The sequence below is a fragment of the Microtus oregoni genome, unplaced genomic scaffold (genome assembly GCF_018167655.1).
Source record: "Microtus oregoni isolate MIOR12 unplaced genomic scaffold, Mior012 000060F_ref0000265, whole genome shotgun sequence".
In the NCBI taxonomy this organism is placed as follows: domain Eukaryota; kingdom Metazoa; phylum Chordata; class Mammalia; order Rodentia; family Cricetidae; genus Microtus; species Microtus oregoni.
The window spans coordinates 4179200-4197442 of record NW_024543870.1 but is presented as its reverse complement, the minus strand read 5'-3'; the positions used below and the strand labels follow the sequence as shown (position 1 = coordinate 4197442).

General features: G+C 42.6%; 1 protein-coding gene across 1 annotated transcript in view; it reads left to right on the top strand.

Moving 5' to 3' along the window:
• Pde11a (phosphodiesterase 11A) overlaps positions 1-18243 on the top strand; it is a 278269-nt gene that overhangs the window by 93651 nt on the left and 166375 nt on the right. The window contains exons 4-5 of the mRNA XM_041639781.1: positions 1801-1941; positions 14468-14532. Of these exons, the coding sequence (XP_041495715.1) occupies positions 1801-1941; positions 14468-14532 (206 nt within the window). The remainder of the gene's footprint in view (positions 1-1800; positions 1942-14467; positions 14533-18243) is intronic.

The following is an 18243-nucleotide window of genomic DNA, read 5'->3' as shown; positions in this document are numbered from 1 at the left end:
CTGTGTGTGTGTCTGTGTGTGTGTCTGTGTGTGTGTGTCTGTGTGTGTGTCTGTGTGTGTGTGTCTGTGTGTCTGTGTGTGTGTCTGTGTGTGTGTCTGTGTGTGTGTCTGTGTGTGTGTCTGTGTGTGTGTGTCTGTGTGTGTGTGTGTGTGTGTCTGTGTGTGTGTGTGTCTGTGTGTGTTTTAACCTCAAGAGAGACAGAGAAGACATTTTGTTTCAAATTATTTCAGGACAAATAATATTAATTCCCAAGTTTCAAAATTAGTCGTGCCCCTGGGCTGGCAATCAACACCCCAATGAATAAATTTGAACCTGTGGATTCATGGAGTCCCTTTGTGAAAGGTCAGACAGACAGACAAACATCCTGTTTAACGTTATTTATTAAAGCACAAGCCAGTTTCATGGCCGTGTAATTCCCTGATGGCTCTAAAAGAAGCTTAATTTCTGCCACCTCTAAATAGCCTGTTATTCTGCAAATTCCGAACCAAAAAAAAAATCATCATTAAAATTCCAAACAAATATTACTTTGATGCATAAATTCCAAACTCCCTTGGCTAGAGAAAGTAGTAGATCACTACAACTTAATTTTGCAATGAGTACACAGTGTTCAATATGTAGTTTAAATTTTCTCCTTTAACTTATTTACCTTTTGGTCTGCCATCTTGATAGCAATTTTAATGAGAGTTCCTTTGCTGAGATATGAAGTAATATCTCAGTGTTCTACTGAACTGTTGGGAGTGAGGCACTATTTCCTCCTCTAGAATGGAGAGAGTAGTGTGAGAATATATATTTGAATGCTTGGAGCCTTAATTAACATTTACCTCCATTATTCTTTCAGAATTCTGGGAGAGATATGGGTTAGTGAGAATAGGTATCAAGTTGAGCCATGAAGCTATTTTTTTTTTTCTTAGCAGTGAAAAAAAGGCTGTTTGGCAGTTTTCTGAAACAAATCTGCTCTGGCAAGGTCCACATACTTGTTATTTATAAAATGTCGATTTTTGTATTCAGTCATATTGAAGGACCGCTATGGTGGGTAAAGCACCTGCATTAGTGGCTACATGGGGCCTGTAACACTGATCACCTCCATTCTCTGGCTCTATTTTTCAATTTAAGAGAGTACGTTATAAAGTGAATCACTGAGTTATGCAAGAACAGCCAGAAATGTTTTCAAAAGTAGCCACATGAAATATCTGTTCTCAGAGAAAATACTACCTGGAGTTTTGTGGGAAGGCAAAGTCGATGCTTTTCAGTCTTTTTTGTTGCTGTTGTTGAACTCTACATGTTTCTCTGCTCCCCTCCCTGCCTCTCCCCTCCCTACTTCAACTCTCCCTCAAGGTCCCCATGCTCCCAATTTACTAAGGAGACCTTGTCTTTTTCTACTTCCCATGTAGATTAGATCTATGTAAGTCTCTCTTAGAGTCCGCATTGTTAAGTTCTCTGGGATTGTGGTTTGTAGACTGGGTTTCTTTGCTTTATGTTTAAAAACCACCTATGAGTGAGTCCATGTGATAATTGTCTTTCTGTGTCTGGGTTACCTCACTCAAAATAATGTTTTCTAGCTCCATCCATTTTCCTGCAAATTCAAGATGTCATTATTTTCCCTGCTGTGAAGTGCTCCGTTGTGTAAATGTACCACACTTTCCTTATCCATTCTTTGGTTGAGGGGCATATAGGTTGTTTCCAGGTTCTGGCTATGACAAACAAAGCTGCTATGAACATAGTTGAGCACATGTCCTTGTGGCACGATTGGATGCTTTTCAGCCTTACACCTCCTAAATACGGGCCTCTCTTGTCTTCAGGCTTTGCTAGAGGTAGTCAACGACCTCTTCGAAGAACAGACTGACCTGGAGAAGATCGTCAAGAAAATAATGCACCGGGCCCAAACCCTGTTGAAATGTGAACGCTGTTCGGTTTTACTTCTAGAAGACATTGAATCGCCAGTAAGTAACCTCTGCGGTCCATGGGCGGAAGGAAGATAAGTTTATAAGAAATTAAACTGTGAGCAGAGCGGCTGCCTTCGCATCTTCACCCCAAGAGGGACCGTTTTCATAAATAAGGCTCTTTCCTTCAGATGTGTTTCCCTTTAAAGTGGACGCGGACCTTGGAGCCCCGTTAACTCTGTGTATCTAATAGAAGACGGCACTCAGGTGTGCAATGATTGCCCAGCATCACACAGCTAAATTAGCAGGAAAGGCCAAGCCCAGACCCCGCAACCCTGACACGCCCCCGTCTTATTTACCCAGCGCAGGGCAGACCCCTCTCCTGTCTGTGTGCACAGACTGCAGTAACGGCAATGCCACGCCCCTCAGAGGGTGCAGGGAACAAGCCAAGGAGCAGAGCAAGTCCCCTCCGCTTCTAGGCAGACTGGTTTGAACCAGCTTAGCTGGGCTGTAGGTACAAACCAACCCAGAGCAGCCCACGCAGAGAAGAAAGTGCCAAATTCAAGAAGTCCTTGTTTTTTACTGCTGGGGGGGGGGGGGGGGGAATGGGAAGCGGTTGCGGGGACGAGGCAGAAATCCTTAATAAATAAATAAATTTAAATTTAAAAAAAAATAAAGATAAATCTCTAAAAAAAAGAAGAAGAAAAAAAAGAAAGTGCCTCGACTCACTTCGGAGACTCTGTGCTCCAAAATGGAGAAATATGGAGGCTCTGGCCTGGCACACTTTTGTGATTTGTGGCCAGCGTTTGGGTTTGGTGCAGCCCTTTGGACAGTTTGGGAGAAATCAATCAAAAAGCAAAACACAATAAAAATACATTGAAAATAATGGTTATCATCTATCTAAGCAACTCTTCAAAGTTAAATGTCTGAACTCCCAGCAGCAACTTAATATCTTTGCTGAGAACTCACATCAAAGATTAAGAATTGTCTAGCATGTAAGAGCGATTTTAATATCTCAGAGAGAAGTATTTTACTATACCGAACTTAGAGAAGGTGTTGTCTTTTTGCTTTAAGGTTGTTTTCCTCAAAGGATGAAAATCTGGGGTTAGGAATTGTAATGAGCATTGTAAACTTTGCATAGATTGTTTAGAATGTGTAGGGACATGATATGTGAAACCTGACATTTTAGTTCTGAACGATCATATAGAAATATAAATATGTATGAATTAAGCATAAAACTTATTTAAAGGGCAACAAAGAGGGACAGTGAGTGAAATTCTGCCTGAAAAGCTATATAAATGCACTTGAAACAGACTAACTCCTTATTTAAAAAAAAAAGCTAGCTAAACAAGTGGCAAAACAAAAGGGGAAAGCTTTATTTAAGGTGTTTGATGAAGTCCCCTCTCCAGCCCTACCTAACACAGATCCCCTGTCAAAAAGTCTCAGGGAGAAATTATTTCAAACTCAGGAAGAAATGACTAAATTCTGGGCTTTTAAGCTCCCAAATGGAGCTTAGAGTTCTGTAGTCATTGCTCTAAAACATTAAAACTGAGGAAGGGGAAAATGCTTGCTCAGGAAAGTTCTCTCGAAAGAACGAAAGCTGGAGTTCGATCTGCAGGACTCACACAGAACAGCCAGGGCTGCGCGCGCACCACAGAACAGCCAGGGCTGCGTGCGCACTTGTAATGTCAGCACCGGGAGGCAGACGGGGATCCCAGGGTCCACTGACCAGCCAGCCTGCTTAGCCTGGACCAGTGAGAAATCCTGTGTCAGAAAAAAAAAAAAAAAAAGTAGAAACAACACTTGATGGTATCCTATACTCCACATGCAGGCACACACAGGTACACATAAACTGCTATGCCCAAATCCACAAAGTCCCCCAAAAGCCAACGAGGAGACCAAGTCCCGTATGTAAGCAAAGAGCCTTTATTTTATGCAAGTTTGCAAACTCAGTCTTTCTGCATGTCCATTGTATTAAAATAAACAGAGAGCTTTGAGCTCAGTTAGAGTTGGGTTTTTATAGTAGTAAAGGTGGGGGTGAGGGGTTTCTGAGGTTTAGGACCCCTGATTGGCTGACATTTGTCTAGGGGTGTCCTGGTGAGTGTGCACTGGCAGGCGATCTTATCTACAGTGGTTGGAACTTTAGGCATTTCCTTTGGATGGTCTGTTCCTGGGTGGTGCTCAGATAATCTCAGTTTGTGGTTCTTCCTGCAACCAGGTATTGCTTCAGGGTAAACTACTGAGACTCGGACCTCCACTAACCTAACCACGGCTGAGTCCTACTCTAGCAGGTGATAATGGTTGGAAGTAAAAAGCCTGCTTTGATTCATCTGTTCATATTTAGCTTATCAGGGCTGGCTCCTACATTTACCCTTCACAAGCACCGATGACAGGACCCAATCTTGGGTCTTGCTTGCCCCTGGTTTTAAGGAGGTATGGAACTACTTAAATTAATAGATCCATTAATTGACAACTCTGGGCCCATTTTTCTAGATATCAACAGGCACTATAGGTAGTTATCTTGTCCCCCATGCCAGGGAGTTCCCCCTTGTCACAGCCTTTCAACTTATTTTGGGCAGGGAGCATGGGACGACGTGTTTCTTTCCACAACTACTTGAAGCTAACATTGGGGCGTTTTTGTCTGGGCCCAAGCAGGTTGAAAGTCTAGCCAAAGGTAGGGTGGAAATTTAGGCAGTGGGGCATTCATCAAATTCCATTGAAGGGACAGGGAGCATTCATATCAGCTGGACTGGTCCACATCAGCTTTCAGGAAGTCCAGGGCTCGCCACCATTCAGAGCAGGTTGTAGTCAGCAACTGATGCTTAGATGCGTCTGCCAGCCAAGTGGAATCTAACTGAGATAAGTTTAAACTAGGAACAGAAGCTAAACTTTAGACAAAGAGCAGATAACAGGTGTCTGTAAACAGAAGGAATAGACTCATACCATTGAGTCCTAGCTAACAAGTTGGCTGTAGCTTTGTGGAAGAATCTGGATACCTTTTGCTATTAAACTGACATTATAACTGCCCTAGCCATTAATCTTTTAGAGATCTCTGAAGAATAAATAAAGTATATCTGAGTACAGACCAAATAGTTTTTGAATCTATTAAAAATGACAGGGACCAGAGTCCATATACATACAGTGAGTCATACCCAGGTCTCCATAGCATTGGAGGCAGAAATATCCAGAACAGCAGTCTTACTGTCTAAGCCAGGCCCATAAGGTAAATTTTTTCTTTTTTTGTGGAAGAGCGACATGGAAAAGACTAACCTTATTTTGTCTAGGCAAAAGTGGTAGAATCAATTCTCCAAGGTCCTGCTGATGTCCACAGTCTGGACCGGGTCCTGGCAGCAGGTGTTGCCCTGGGGCATCTCGCCCAGTGGTCAGCATCATCACAATCCAGGTAGAGACATCATGGTGTCTCATAATCTTTTTCGGAGACCTTGGTTACTGTTAGGTTCTCAAGAGTCTCTGTCTAATATAATAAGCTTTTAAATCATTATTTTAAATTGCCATATTTTGCAGATCTCTGAAGTATGAAGGCTACCTAGGTATGTCTGATTAGACAAACTTTGTTTCTCATTATTAGTTTTAAGTTTGACTTTGGAAACATATACAGGGAATTAAATAAGGCTTATTCCTGTAACTAATTATATCAGTACTTTAAGGATGACTGACTAACTTCTATTTTTTAACAGTCTATAATAAGTTAGCAGCTTTTACAAGACCAGAACTCTACACTCTGTAATAATTTTGAATTAAAGCTAATAAAGAAACTGAATTAGAGAGGAGGAAGAGGAAAGGAGGGGGAGGAGAAGGGAGGAGGAGGGAGGAAGGAGGAGGAGGAACGGGGAAGAGGAAGGAGGAAGGGGGAGGAGGAGGTAGGAAATGTGGAGGAGGGAGAGAAGGAGAAGACAGGCCGTGCCATTGGTAGAGCTTAGAAGAAGCACAGAAATGGATATTACATTTCTAGAAAGCAAGAAAGAAAATAAAAGACAGCTCTAAATGCTTTAAGGTGCACAAAGAACAAAATTGAAAATGAAATGGAAGAAAGTAAATTATAAAAAAGAGAGAATGACAAGAATGGGATCCCAATGAAAGTTCAGAACACGAATAATGCGGTGTCTCTGGGAAGAACACAGCAGACGGAATGTAAAAGGCTTTCAGAATCATAACTCGAGGGCATTTTACTTAAGTAAAATCAAAGTTGGATTTAGAGATTGAAAGAGCACGCTATTCAGGAGAAGTCAGTACTCTGCTCAGCTCTGAATACATTTGATGCTAATGGAATTTAAAGATAGAAAAAAATCAGACCTGTAGGCATCTAGGCAAAACCTCATGACCTTTGGAAAAAACTTTATTCCCATATTAGACTTAGTTACATTTCCCCCTGTGATAGAAGGCAGTGGAACAATAGCTAACCAATCCTCAGGGAAAAATATTGGCCTACAACTTAAAATCTAGGCAAATTCAAATTCAATTATTTAATCACAGGTGGTAGATGCTTTTACATATGCAAGGAAGAATGTAGGAAGTATAGTTCCAAGGGCCTGGGAAATTGGGCAGCTGAAATCTAGTCATACAATGGATGAGAGATGGCAGGATAAGTAAGTCCAGCATTCAGTGCTGTGTGCTCTGATTGTGCAGCTAAGGCTAAACACTAAGGCCTATATCGTGGGAACTAGTGTAAGCCTCACGTTAACAACTGTAGCAAGGTGCTGGTTCCTGTGCTTGGGAAGCATGGCAACTGGCTGATATGCCGAAGCAGACTGTGCCAGGAGAACGAGTCCCTTTTGTGCTTTGACTATGAAATGTCTGATGTGCTTGAACACTCAGTCCTCTCCTAGTGGCACTGTTTGGGAAGGCTGAGGAACTTTCAGGAAGTGCAGCCTTCCTGGAGGAAGTTGGTACCTAGAAGCAGGTCTTCATAGTTCCGCCCCACTTCCTGTCCACCCTTCACTTCCTAACTGTGACTGCAGTGTGATCCACTGGCTTCTCTCTGTCCTGCCACCATGCCTTCCCTGCCACTGCCACATCTTCCCCACCATGACAGACGATGTCCCCGCAAACTTAAAGCTAAAATGAGCTCCTTTTCCCTTACGCTGTTGCTCCTTGTCAGGATTTTATTAGTACAGTCCTTTTTCTACTAAATGATCTGAAGCCAGCATTCGGCTGGGGAGAGATGCTACTATGTCATCTCTCAAATGTGTTTCCTGCAAATCCTTCTGAGAAGCGCTCTGGGTCAAGAGAGGCCAGTGCCCCCCAGTCTTGGTATATTCAAGACTATACACCCCAGGCTCATATGCAGAGAGCTTCTCAACAAATACCTTTGGTTTTCTGTAATTTTAATGGGTCATGTAAATCAGTATCTCTTTTTGATTTGTGCTTTAAGGTTTTGTTAAAGAATCTTTGCTTTCAGTTACCGTTCTCTCTCTCTCTCTCTCTCTCTCTCTCTCTCTCTCTCTCTCTCTCTCTGTGCATATGTGTGTGTGTGTATTTGTGTGCATGTGTGTGTGTATAAAACCTTGTCTTGGAACTATTTCCCCCTTCTTTGTTGGTACATCTGTATTATAATAAGTACCTTTAAAAGCCTGGCTCTGTCTGAGCTCGCGGCATTGTTCCTTGGCACTGCTAGTCTCAAAGTCTGATTTCTACAGTTTTACACTACTTTGGTACTGAACAGGGCAAGTCTTCTCTGTTGTTCAAGTTTAAAATTATCATCTCACTGCATCCCAGGAGAGGAAGAGGAAACTCCTCGTTACACACTTACCCTTTGCCATGGAGGAAAGTCTCTCCTAAAAGGGGCTTGAGGGTCTGTATAAATTAGCTTGATTCAGGAAATAACCAGGCTAGCTAGAAGATAAAACAATTATATTTTTATTTATTATAAGGGGAAAACTCATGAAAACAGGAACGAGCAGTCCAAGCTCAGCTGTGCTTCGAGGGAACCATACAGAGAGCGCACCTGGGTGTGCACCTGTTTTTCTCTGGGTCCCAGCAAGCCACACCCTAACTTGGTCCCACCTCTAAGAGATAATTGGTTGACCAAGCTTTCCCATCAAGGGTCTGCAGTCACAGTCTTTGGGCATTCAGGTGTAAACTGTGAGTACCAAAAGTAGAAATGCTGAATGTCTTTCCAGATCGTCTCATGCCAGAATTAATATCTCATGGTCTTTTGCTTCTCTTAAGTGTTTCGGTTGGCTGATTTTAAGTGTGACTCTGTTGATGGCTTTTTCTATTAGAAAACAAAACAAAGCCCTTGGCTGGACACTGCTGTCAACATCAGGAAATGTTTGTCTTTTGACGTGAACAGTGGGTTAATGATATTCCGTTCCGGGAACTGTCTAAGTGATTCCTGTCACTTCTCTTAGCTCCTTCCAGCGCATGCACTTACGATCATCTCTGTGTCCTTTAGAGCCTGGACAAGGAAATGGAGTGTAGACATTGTAGTCCAAGGTCCTCAGGCACCATTGCAGCTTTGCTACTTCCCATTCTCTCTGTTCTGATCGTCCTGATGCCTGGCAGCTAGTTCCTCTCCAGCCTGCTAGCAGGTGCTTCTTGGCTAAGCCTCTGACTTCAGGGCTGCTTTCTGGGACTTGCTTACTAAATGGAGCAGAGCAGCCAAGCATACTGGATTTCTAACATGAGTCCTAACTTGGCCTTAGTGTGCATAAACCCTCAGTGAAGCCAAAGGCTGAGTGACTTCCCCATGTCCTACATCCTAGGGAAGTAGCAGACGATGAGTGTCATCCAATTGTTCTGAACCTGCCCGTGATGCCCCCTCCTTCCTCAGTGCATTGGAATAACTTCTTGTGGCTTCCTTTTCCATCACCTTCTTTCCATTTCCTACTTCTTTCTTTAATAATTTTCCTTCTGTGTGGCAGCCAATTTAAATTCTGTTCTATTTTCTTCCAAGTATTTTTTTAAGAGTACAAGATGGAAGATTTATTTCTTTTAATTCTCTGATAATCACCTAAATGACCACTTTTCCATGTTTATGCTCAAGTATTCAATCTCTACTGTTAATATATCACATTATATATTCATATGTTAACTTTTTTATTAGGAATCAAATGTACATTCTTTTGAGTTACAAACCCCCTTAGCTCACTTTGTGAAGAAGTGTCTATTAATATATTAGCTCAACTCCCACTTTGGTCACTACTGAACATAAGTCTCTGCTGGCCATCTCTGCCACATCCTGTCCCACGTTTCTTCCCTCTGGATTTCTCTATAACACTTAGCAAAATCATCATGGCTCGTGTTGCAAACCACAGAGCAGTTGCCGGGCTTCTTCTCACCTGGGACTGTCTCCTGCTTCCTACCTTTGCTTGTAAACAACAGATTCTCTACAGCCAATTATTAATATGGCTCCTACTTATCTTTTTAATCATGCACCTGCTTTTCTAAATGTCATTTAATTTTTGTAGCTGCCTGTTGCCTCAACAATAGTGTCCATCCCCTCAATATTCAAGGCTTACCACTTCTGTTACTAGGTTAACTTTTGGTTTTCCTCTCTAGTGCCAGCCTGATTCTAGCCTTTTCCTTCATATCTACTCCCCTTCCTGTGATCAGTCAGCCTGTGTCTATTTTTGGTTTATTTTCTGGCTTGGTGGCCTTGAAGACTGATCTCTACACAACATAGTACTTGGGCTGTTTTGTCCTCTGGCTTCCAGCTAAGTCTCACAAACTGAGAGATCAGCACAAAACGTATGAGACAAGGGTGTTACTGCCCCCTTGCACCCTCAGTTAGAGAAGTGGCTGAGTTCTTCTCAGTCCTTTCCAGCCATTTCAGCTCCTTGAGGAAACCAACAACGTCATTTCCTACTCTTTTCCCATTCTCTCTGTGGTGTCTCAGATTTAGGAGAATTAACTCGTTTCAGAGTTGCTAGTCACTGGGTACTTTCCCATTCCTCACTGTCTATGGTTGCAGGACACACACTCCCAGCCAGAATCAGTCTCTTTATTGAAATATGATCCATTAAGCTCCTTTGGCTTACTCACTATTTCCTTACTTCCAGAACACAGTGGTCTAGTGCCTCAGCTGGAGAACTTCCTCTCTGTCCCGCGTAGAGCAATCCTCTCCCTTGCTGGGACTTAGTTCACCTGATGCTGCCGCTGCCCTGAATGCATGGGTGGCCTATGAGCATCTATCAAGATAGAATTGTGCATCTGTAAATTGCTTCTTGATCTGTACCGTGCTACATTGTGAGTTACTCAAAGACAGAGCATTTTCACCCCTTCATATTTTCAGAGCCCATCACAGTGCCTGGAGCACAGAGTTTTTGATAAATTCTGATTAAGTAAACACATAAAATGATAATTAATATAAGGGAAGGCTTTGCACAGAGGGAGGGTAGTGGGCAATCATTTGAGGCATCTTTGGCCTTTCATATAAAATAAAGATTAAGAAATATCTAAATTGATGATTACTTAGTAGTCATTTTCTTTTCTGTGGCAGCAATATCTACTTGAGTATAGTTTTGTTGTTCAGAGTTGTATTTAAGTGAAAAGAACGGAGAGGAACCAGACTAACTACTCCTTGACAAATATCCAAATTAAAAAGACTTCTCTCCATGGAGCTTTTCCAAAGAACAAGCAGGGAATGGCTTGTTTTCTTCACTTGGCATCTCCAGCTTTCCCCAGGGTGGAGTCACCGGGCTGATGAACAGCAAGAGGCCCTGGAAACCACTTGTTCACGTTCGCTGGTCTGGGAGCCACTTCTGCTACTCCCCTTAGGAAACTCTTTATTCAGGTGCATCTGTGTCCGTCCTTAATCTGTGTTCCTGTTGTACTGATACAATAAAATCAGAATTGAGTTCGTGCAGCCAGTTTTATGAAATAAATAAATCTAAGATTCAGGGGCTCAAATCATGAATACAATGTAAATTCTGTTCTCTTTAATTTATAATTTTACCTGTTTCTTTTCGGTTATGATTTACGCAGCTATGGGCGTTTGATCACAGACAATTGTCTATTTGAATGGATCTCCATCTTTCTCTCCTATGCTCTCTCTCCACTTCTCCCCTTTCCTCTCCCTCCCTTCCTCTCTCCCCTACCTCCCTCCTCCCAATTCAGTGTCTAGGATTCCCCTTTCTGAATTATAGACCAATCACATCTATTTATTATTAATAATTTATCACTAGCCCTTAACAATTCAGCAGGTGATAGATAACCTGGCCCACAGAAGCTCTAGACCAAAGACTGGCAAACTCATCTTCTGCAAAGGTTTACCTAGTAAATATGTGGGGCTTCATGACCAATATAGTATCATTTGTAACTATTCAGCTCTATTTTAATAGTAGAAAATAATAAATAGATGTGATTGATCTATAATCAAACATGGATCTTTGTGTTTGTGTGGCAAGCACTTTGATTCCTGAACTATCACTCCAGCCCTAAATTCTTTATTTATGAACCTTACATTTTTTTTAAAGACAAGTTCTCTCTAGTATGCCGCTCTAGTTGTTCTAGAACGCACTGTGTAGATCAGGCTGGCCTTGAACTCACAGAGATCCTCTTGCCTTCCGAGTGCTGGGATTAAAGGCACGTGCTCCCATGTCTTGTCCATTATATTTTATTGTTATCACGGCCTCATGGCCTAGTTTACTGTAGGGTACATGAACTTGGAAGATGTGTATCCATGAATTTTTCTTTATTCATGTATTTATAGCAATAAACAATGAGATAAAGCAAAGTATTTTAAACTTTTATTTTATTTTCCTTTAGTTTTTAGAGTCTGATGTAGCTCAGGCTGGCCTCAGACTCCCTAAATGACCTCAAACTCTCTAGGACAAGCTTGAACTTCTCATCCCCCTCCTCCACTCCCAAGTGCTGGGATTACAGGTGTGTGCTACCATGTCTTGTATATGTAAAGCTAGAGACCCAATCTAGGGCTTCATGCTAGGCAAACTGCCAACCAAACTAAATCTCCATACCTTATATTTGGCCTTATCTCTTTCTCAGGAAGGTGTTTGTTTGTTTTTTAGAGGGTTGTCTGCTTGTTTTCATTTTAGGCGTTTCAAGTGCTCATCAGTTAGATTTGAAGAATCAAACACTGAAGTTCTATAAAGAGGTGTTTGTATGTCTTGTATTCTTTGTGTTTCCAGACCTATGCATCTATAGCTTAAAATCTTTCCTTCTATCTTATAAGGTTCTTCCAGGCGGGAGAGATGTTTTTAATAGGTTGCACACAAACACACACACACACACACACACACACACACACACACTAAAAATAAAAAAAAAATATATTTTTTAAAAGATAAAAACCTAACTTTGCAAAACTGTAAAGCAAGCATGTAGAAAAATTTACTGAATTCATTAATGAGGTAACAGAAGGCTCTAACGCAGAGATTATGCTAGGTTTCATGTCAACTTGACACACACTAGGATCATCTGGGAAAAGGGAAACTCAACTGAGAAAATGCGGCTATCAGATTGGCATCTGGGTAGGTGGTTCTGAGGTATATACAAGAAAGCAGACTGAGCAAGGCAGGAAGAGCAAGCCAGTCAGCAACACTCTGCTGGGGTCTCCGCTTCAGTTCCTGCCTCCAGGTTTCTGCCTTGAGTCCCTGCCCTGACTTCCCTCACTGAAGGAGCGTGACCTGAGAGCTGCAAACCGAAATAAACCCATGTGACTTTTGGGTACGGTGTTTTAGCACAGCAATCGAAACCCCGAGACAGGCAGTGAAAGAAGGCTGATTGCTGCACGAATTCTAATTGTTCTTAATAATGAAAACTTGAGTCAGCTCTCAGGGGTGAAAGTTGGACAGAGAAGCAGTGGAGTTGGCCACTAGGAAGGCCTTGTACCTCCTCCGAATCCTCAGACCGAAGGGGCGATCCTGTCTCCACCAACCCTCATACTGCCTGCTGCATGCTGCACCCTCAGACTGCATCCTCACTCAGACAGGCTGCTGCTCAGGCTGCGGCCTCAGACTGCATCTGAGCTCCTGTCTCCTCCCACCTTGTATTCCTCTCTGCCCAGCCATATCACGCCTCTCTCCACACCCAAGTGCTGGGAATTAACGGTGCGAGCCAACACCGCCCAGCTGTTTCTCTTTTAGACTGGATCAATTTCGTGCAGCGCGTGGTAGCCTTGAACTCACAGAGATCCATCAGCCTCTGTCTCCTGAGTGCTGGCATTAAAAGTGTGTATCACCACCACCCAACCTCTATGGCTAACTAGCAGTTTAGCTCTGCACTGATTTTTAGGCAAGCTTTATTTGTTAGATTACAAACAAAATATCACAGCTGACACGAATGGCTGCATTACACAGATTTTTTTTTTAATGATTGCGGTCGTCTGGAACAACTCAGTCGGAAGCACCGAACTTTGATTTTCTTCTATACAGCAATCATGCTTTTCTTCTTGCTTTCAACCCATTTACATCGCTGTCAGTATTTCCAACCTTGACACCCTCCCTGGCAGGACGTTTAAAGTCTTATCAACAGTAAAATTAAGCCATAATTATTGTTAATGCTATTAGAGGATTAAAACTTATTTATTAGGTCAGAAAAATGAAAAGATATTTTCTTCCTGATTTCTAAAACCAGGAACAAGCTGGGAGGTGGTATTGCATGCCTTTAATCCCAGCAGTCGGGAGGCAGAGGCAGGAGGATCTCTGTGAGTTTGAGGTAGCCTGGATTACAGAGCAAGTTCTAGGACAGGCTCCAAAGCTACAGAGAAACCCTGTCTTAAAAAAGCATAAATAAAATAAATAAATAAAACCAGAAACGATTGATATCTCGCTCATTGTTTGATTAATATTATATGATGTCAAGGCTAGAGAGGTGGCTCAGAGGTTAAGAGCATTGACTACCCTTGCAGAGGTCATGAGTTCAATTCCCAGCACATGGTGGCTCACAACCATCTGTAAAGAGATCTGGTGCCCTCTTCTGGCCTGCAGGCAAACATGCAGACAGAACACTGTATACATAATAAACAAAATAAAATAAAAAATTATATGATGCCAAGCCAAGTTACATTAAGTTACTTTGAGTCTATGTTTATTTGTATTTGGACACAGTATATATTCAACAGATAATTATGAAATGAATCTAAAATCCTTTATTTATTTATTTGGAGACAGGGTCTTACTATGTAGATCTACTGGCCTTCTACTTGCTATATAGGTGGAACTGGCTTTGGAATGCACTGAGATATGCCTGCCTCTGTTTTGAGAGTATTGGGATTAAAGGTGTGCGCTCAGCAAAGAATGAAATTGGTTTAAATCAGAACGTATTTGTCTATCCTGGTCCACATAACTAACAGGCCGTCTTACTTGCTTCTGCTCATGAAGGTATATGGAGTAATGAATGAATGGACCGCGGAATCAAACCAACATAGTTCGTGGTTTAGCTCTTTCTCCTTGTGTCTTGGCATCACCCCGTTTAAAAAGGCTCTTTAAGCCTCAGTCAATGTGATAAAGCGGTTACTGCATCATGCTAAATTGCAGGGAAGCGCTAATTCTTTAAAGCGCAATTATCGTGACGTCACTGCAGAGCTGAAAGCGGTTGCTGCGTCGTGTTAAACTTTGGGGGAGCACTAACTGACCTGGGTTCACCGTCTCTCTGTACGACACAGGTGGTGAAGTTTACCAAATCCTTTGAACTGATGTCCCCAAAGTGCAGCGCCGATGCTGAGAACAGGTAAGGCCCCTGGGCTTCATGCTTGTGTTCTGACGCGCTGTGGTCCTTGGCGTTTGCGGAACTGCATGATTCTCTGTGGACAGGAGTTGCCCTTTCTCTGCGTCATCAAGTGCAGCCATTTATCACTCTGTGGAATGTCAGAATTTAAATAAAAGCTATTGCTGAATAGTGAGTGTATAAAGAGTACATCTCCTTCGTTGTGTGCTTTTAAGACAAACTTAAGACTAGGGATGGTGGTACTAGCCCCTTAGCCTAGCTGCTTGGGAGGCTGAGTCAGGAAAACCCCAGATCCAAGACACACCATGGCTGCAGAGGTGGAGCAAGGTCAGCCTGGGAAACTCAGTGATTCCTGTCTCAAAAAAAATCCTGAGACGAGGGCTGAGGGTCTAGTTCAGTAATAAAGCACTTGCTGGAGAGTGCATGGAGTCTCTGGGTTCACTGTTAGTACCGAGAGAGAGAGAGAGAGAGAGAGAGAGAGAGGAAAAACTGAAATGTAATACTTGTGATATGGTTATAATCTTGCCTGTGGACTTTATAGTACCCCTCTCTCCTGAAGGAGATTGGATTTTTTAAAATATGTATTAATGCCTTGAATCTTGGATAACAGCTACTGTGTTAGTTACTTCTCACAACACCAGACAAAAGCAACTGTAAAAGGAAGGAAGAGTTTGTTCTTGCTTATGGTTTGAGTGTAAATCTGTAAGGACGGGAGAGTCGTGGTGGCAGATGCAGGAGGCAGCTGGTCACATCCCATTCAGTCAGGAAGCAGAGTCATGAATGGGCTTACTCACCTCAGTTCCAGGGATCTGGCACCCTCTTATATGTACCTTGTGACTAGGTGTGTACGCAATATACATACATACATACATACATACATGTAAGCTATTCACTCATTTTCAGAAAATAAAAACTAAATTTTTAAAAGAAGAAAGAATGATGTATTGTTGAGAAGTGACAAAGGAGCTGTTGACCACAGGGCCATCAGTTATAGGAAGGAAAGCACACGGAGTCAAGAAAGCTTGTGACGTGAATTCCTCTGGCCCATCTCCTGGCCCATAATGGTTTCATGTTGTCTAACAGGTCAACTTTTGTCCTTCTTCCTAATGACAGGAGGGAAGATACCCTTGTAAATGTATGCCCTACTTTATGACAGAGAGCTTTTCTTGGATCCGCTTCTCAATTTTTTTTTTCAGCACAAAATAATCCTATGGTACACAGCACATTTTTGTGTGACACATTATTGTCTCCTATAACAACCAGCTCATTTACGGAAAATGGGAGGTAGATCTCAGGGAAAGCTCTGGATGTGGGAAGACGTCTATCAGGTCTTACAGGACCTAACTAACCTCCAGAGGGGTGAGATGCCATCAGCAGGGACTTTGCGAGAGAGGAGAGCCTGAGGGAAGCATTGCATGTGTGAGCGTGGGGGCTGTGAGCTGGTGTGACACGGATCATCATTATTGCTAGCGATGGTCCCTAATTCCTTGTCACGTCCAGCTGCCCGGGATGCCATCAGACTGAGATGAGAATCCTACCGGGTCCTTCTGCTCTGCTCAGAGCCTCCTAATGAGAAAGCAGCATGCTCACTGAGGAATAACAATGGGCAGTGATGTGATGAAGTCTAGATAGAAAAATCACGTGGGCTAGAATGAGGAAGGACTACAGGACGGCAAACCTAGATCACCACTAAGTCCCGCACAGAGCAGAGTCTTCTGTGGAGGTCCTCCATAGACACCCCCCACACACACACTTGACGTTGTCAGATCATTCCACTCACTATTTCTGGATGCATTAACAGGAAAACTCTACTGTGATCACCAGAAAAAAACATAACGTCAACGCTTAGTAATTAATCAATAAATACTTAGTGAATGAATGATTTAATGACATTGAAAATTGGGCTGGTGACTACCGTCCTGGGTGGCAGCTGTGGCATAGTTATTGCCCCATAGCTGGTTGTATTGCCACTTTGTGTATTGTACATTGTTGGTGCTACATGGCTGGGTTAAATGTGGGTTAATATTTTCAACAAGATTGCACAATAAGGGGATGGAGAGATGTCTCGGTGGATGAAAGCAATTGCTGCTTTTACAGAGGCCTTACATTTGGTTCCTCGCACCCACATGCTGGCTTCTAATCATCTGTAACTCCGTATCCAGGGAATCTGGTGCCCTCTTAAGGTTCCATGAACACCAGGTGTGCAAACAAATACTCATATACATAAAATAATACATAAATAAATCTTGGAAAAGATGACTCTATGTCTTGACATTGAAATGAAAAGTTACTGTTTTATGCAGAAGCACATAAGCAAAGGGGAGAGTATTTGCCAGGAACACCTGAGGACAGAGCTGAGATCCCCAGCACCCACATAGACGCCAGCCCGGTGTGATGGGACCATCTATACTCCTCGGACTTTGAAGGCAAGGATGGGATCCCCAGAGCAATTTGGCTGACTAAGCTAGCCAAACCACGGCCCTCTGAGTTGAAGTGAGAGATCTTGCCTCAATGGAGAAGATAGGAAGCAACTTAGGGGAGAACTAATTCTTTCTTTCTTTCTTTCTTTCTTACTTTCTTTCTTTTTATTTATTTGTTTATTTGTTTTTGTTTTTTCAAGACAGGGTTTCTCTGTGTAGTCCTAGCTGTCCTAGAACCCGCTCTGTAGACCAGGCTGGACTCAAACTCACAAAGATCCGCCTGCCTCTGCCTCCCAAGAGCTGGTAATAAAGGCCTGTGCCACTGCTAGAAAGGGCCAGTTCCCAATCTCTGGGTTCTCATACATACACATGCACCCTCCACGTAGTCATGCATGTGAACACTCACACACACGTGCAACCACACCACATGCACATTAAAAAAAAATCCCCCAAGCAACAAAACCTACATAAACAAGAAGAAGAATACAATTTGATAGGAGTGGTGAAAATATTTCTGTTGAAAAACTAGCCACAACCCAGAGCAGTAACTAAAGAAGGAATTCCAAAGTAAATGAGGAGATGATCTTTCGCTACTCAAATACCAACAAAACGACCCACTACCGCATGCCAAGTCATGCATTTGAAGACAGAAGAAAATGGCCAATTTCTCACCATAAACAAAAGAATTTCAAAGTAGCGAGAGCCTGGTGTGAACAAATTCATGTATTTTGCAGGGCTGCTATTAAAATGTGGAAAAACAATTTCTCAAAAAAAAAAAATCTAATTGGAAGCCGCTTCCTTTCCAGTGGCAAGTAATTGAATTGAGGAGAGAAAAGGAAGCTTTGAATTTCATTAGAGAGGAAATGCTGAGACAGCCTTGCTGTCTGTTGACATGCTTGTCAATGACAAGGGTGCTAAAACAACACGGGTCCCCAAATGAAGCGTTTCATTGTGATGGCATGAACGATGTCAGGCTAAATTGCCAATGTGCTTCATTTTCCACAGTGGAGTCACCCCGAGTGTGCCAGGCAGAATTTGTCCTCTTTGGCACCTTACCCCTTGTCATCATACCTCTATGGTGGATTGCAAGGGTGAGGAGGCTTTGCAGATGGAATAGAGGGTACGTTCAAGTGAGGAGGTTACGCTGGGCTCTCTAGATGAGCCACGAAGAGCAATGTTTTCAGCCAGGTTGGGACAGAAAAGAAGCCAGAGAGAAAGCAGAAGGAGAAGTCAAGGATTTAAAATGTGAACTGAAGGACCAGGAGCTGGCATGGTCATTGAAATGAGGACCAGG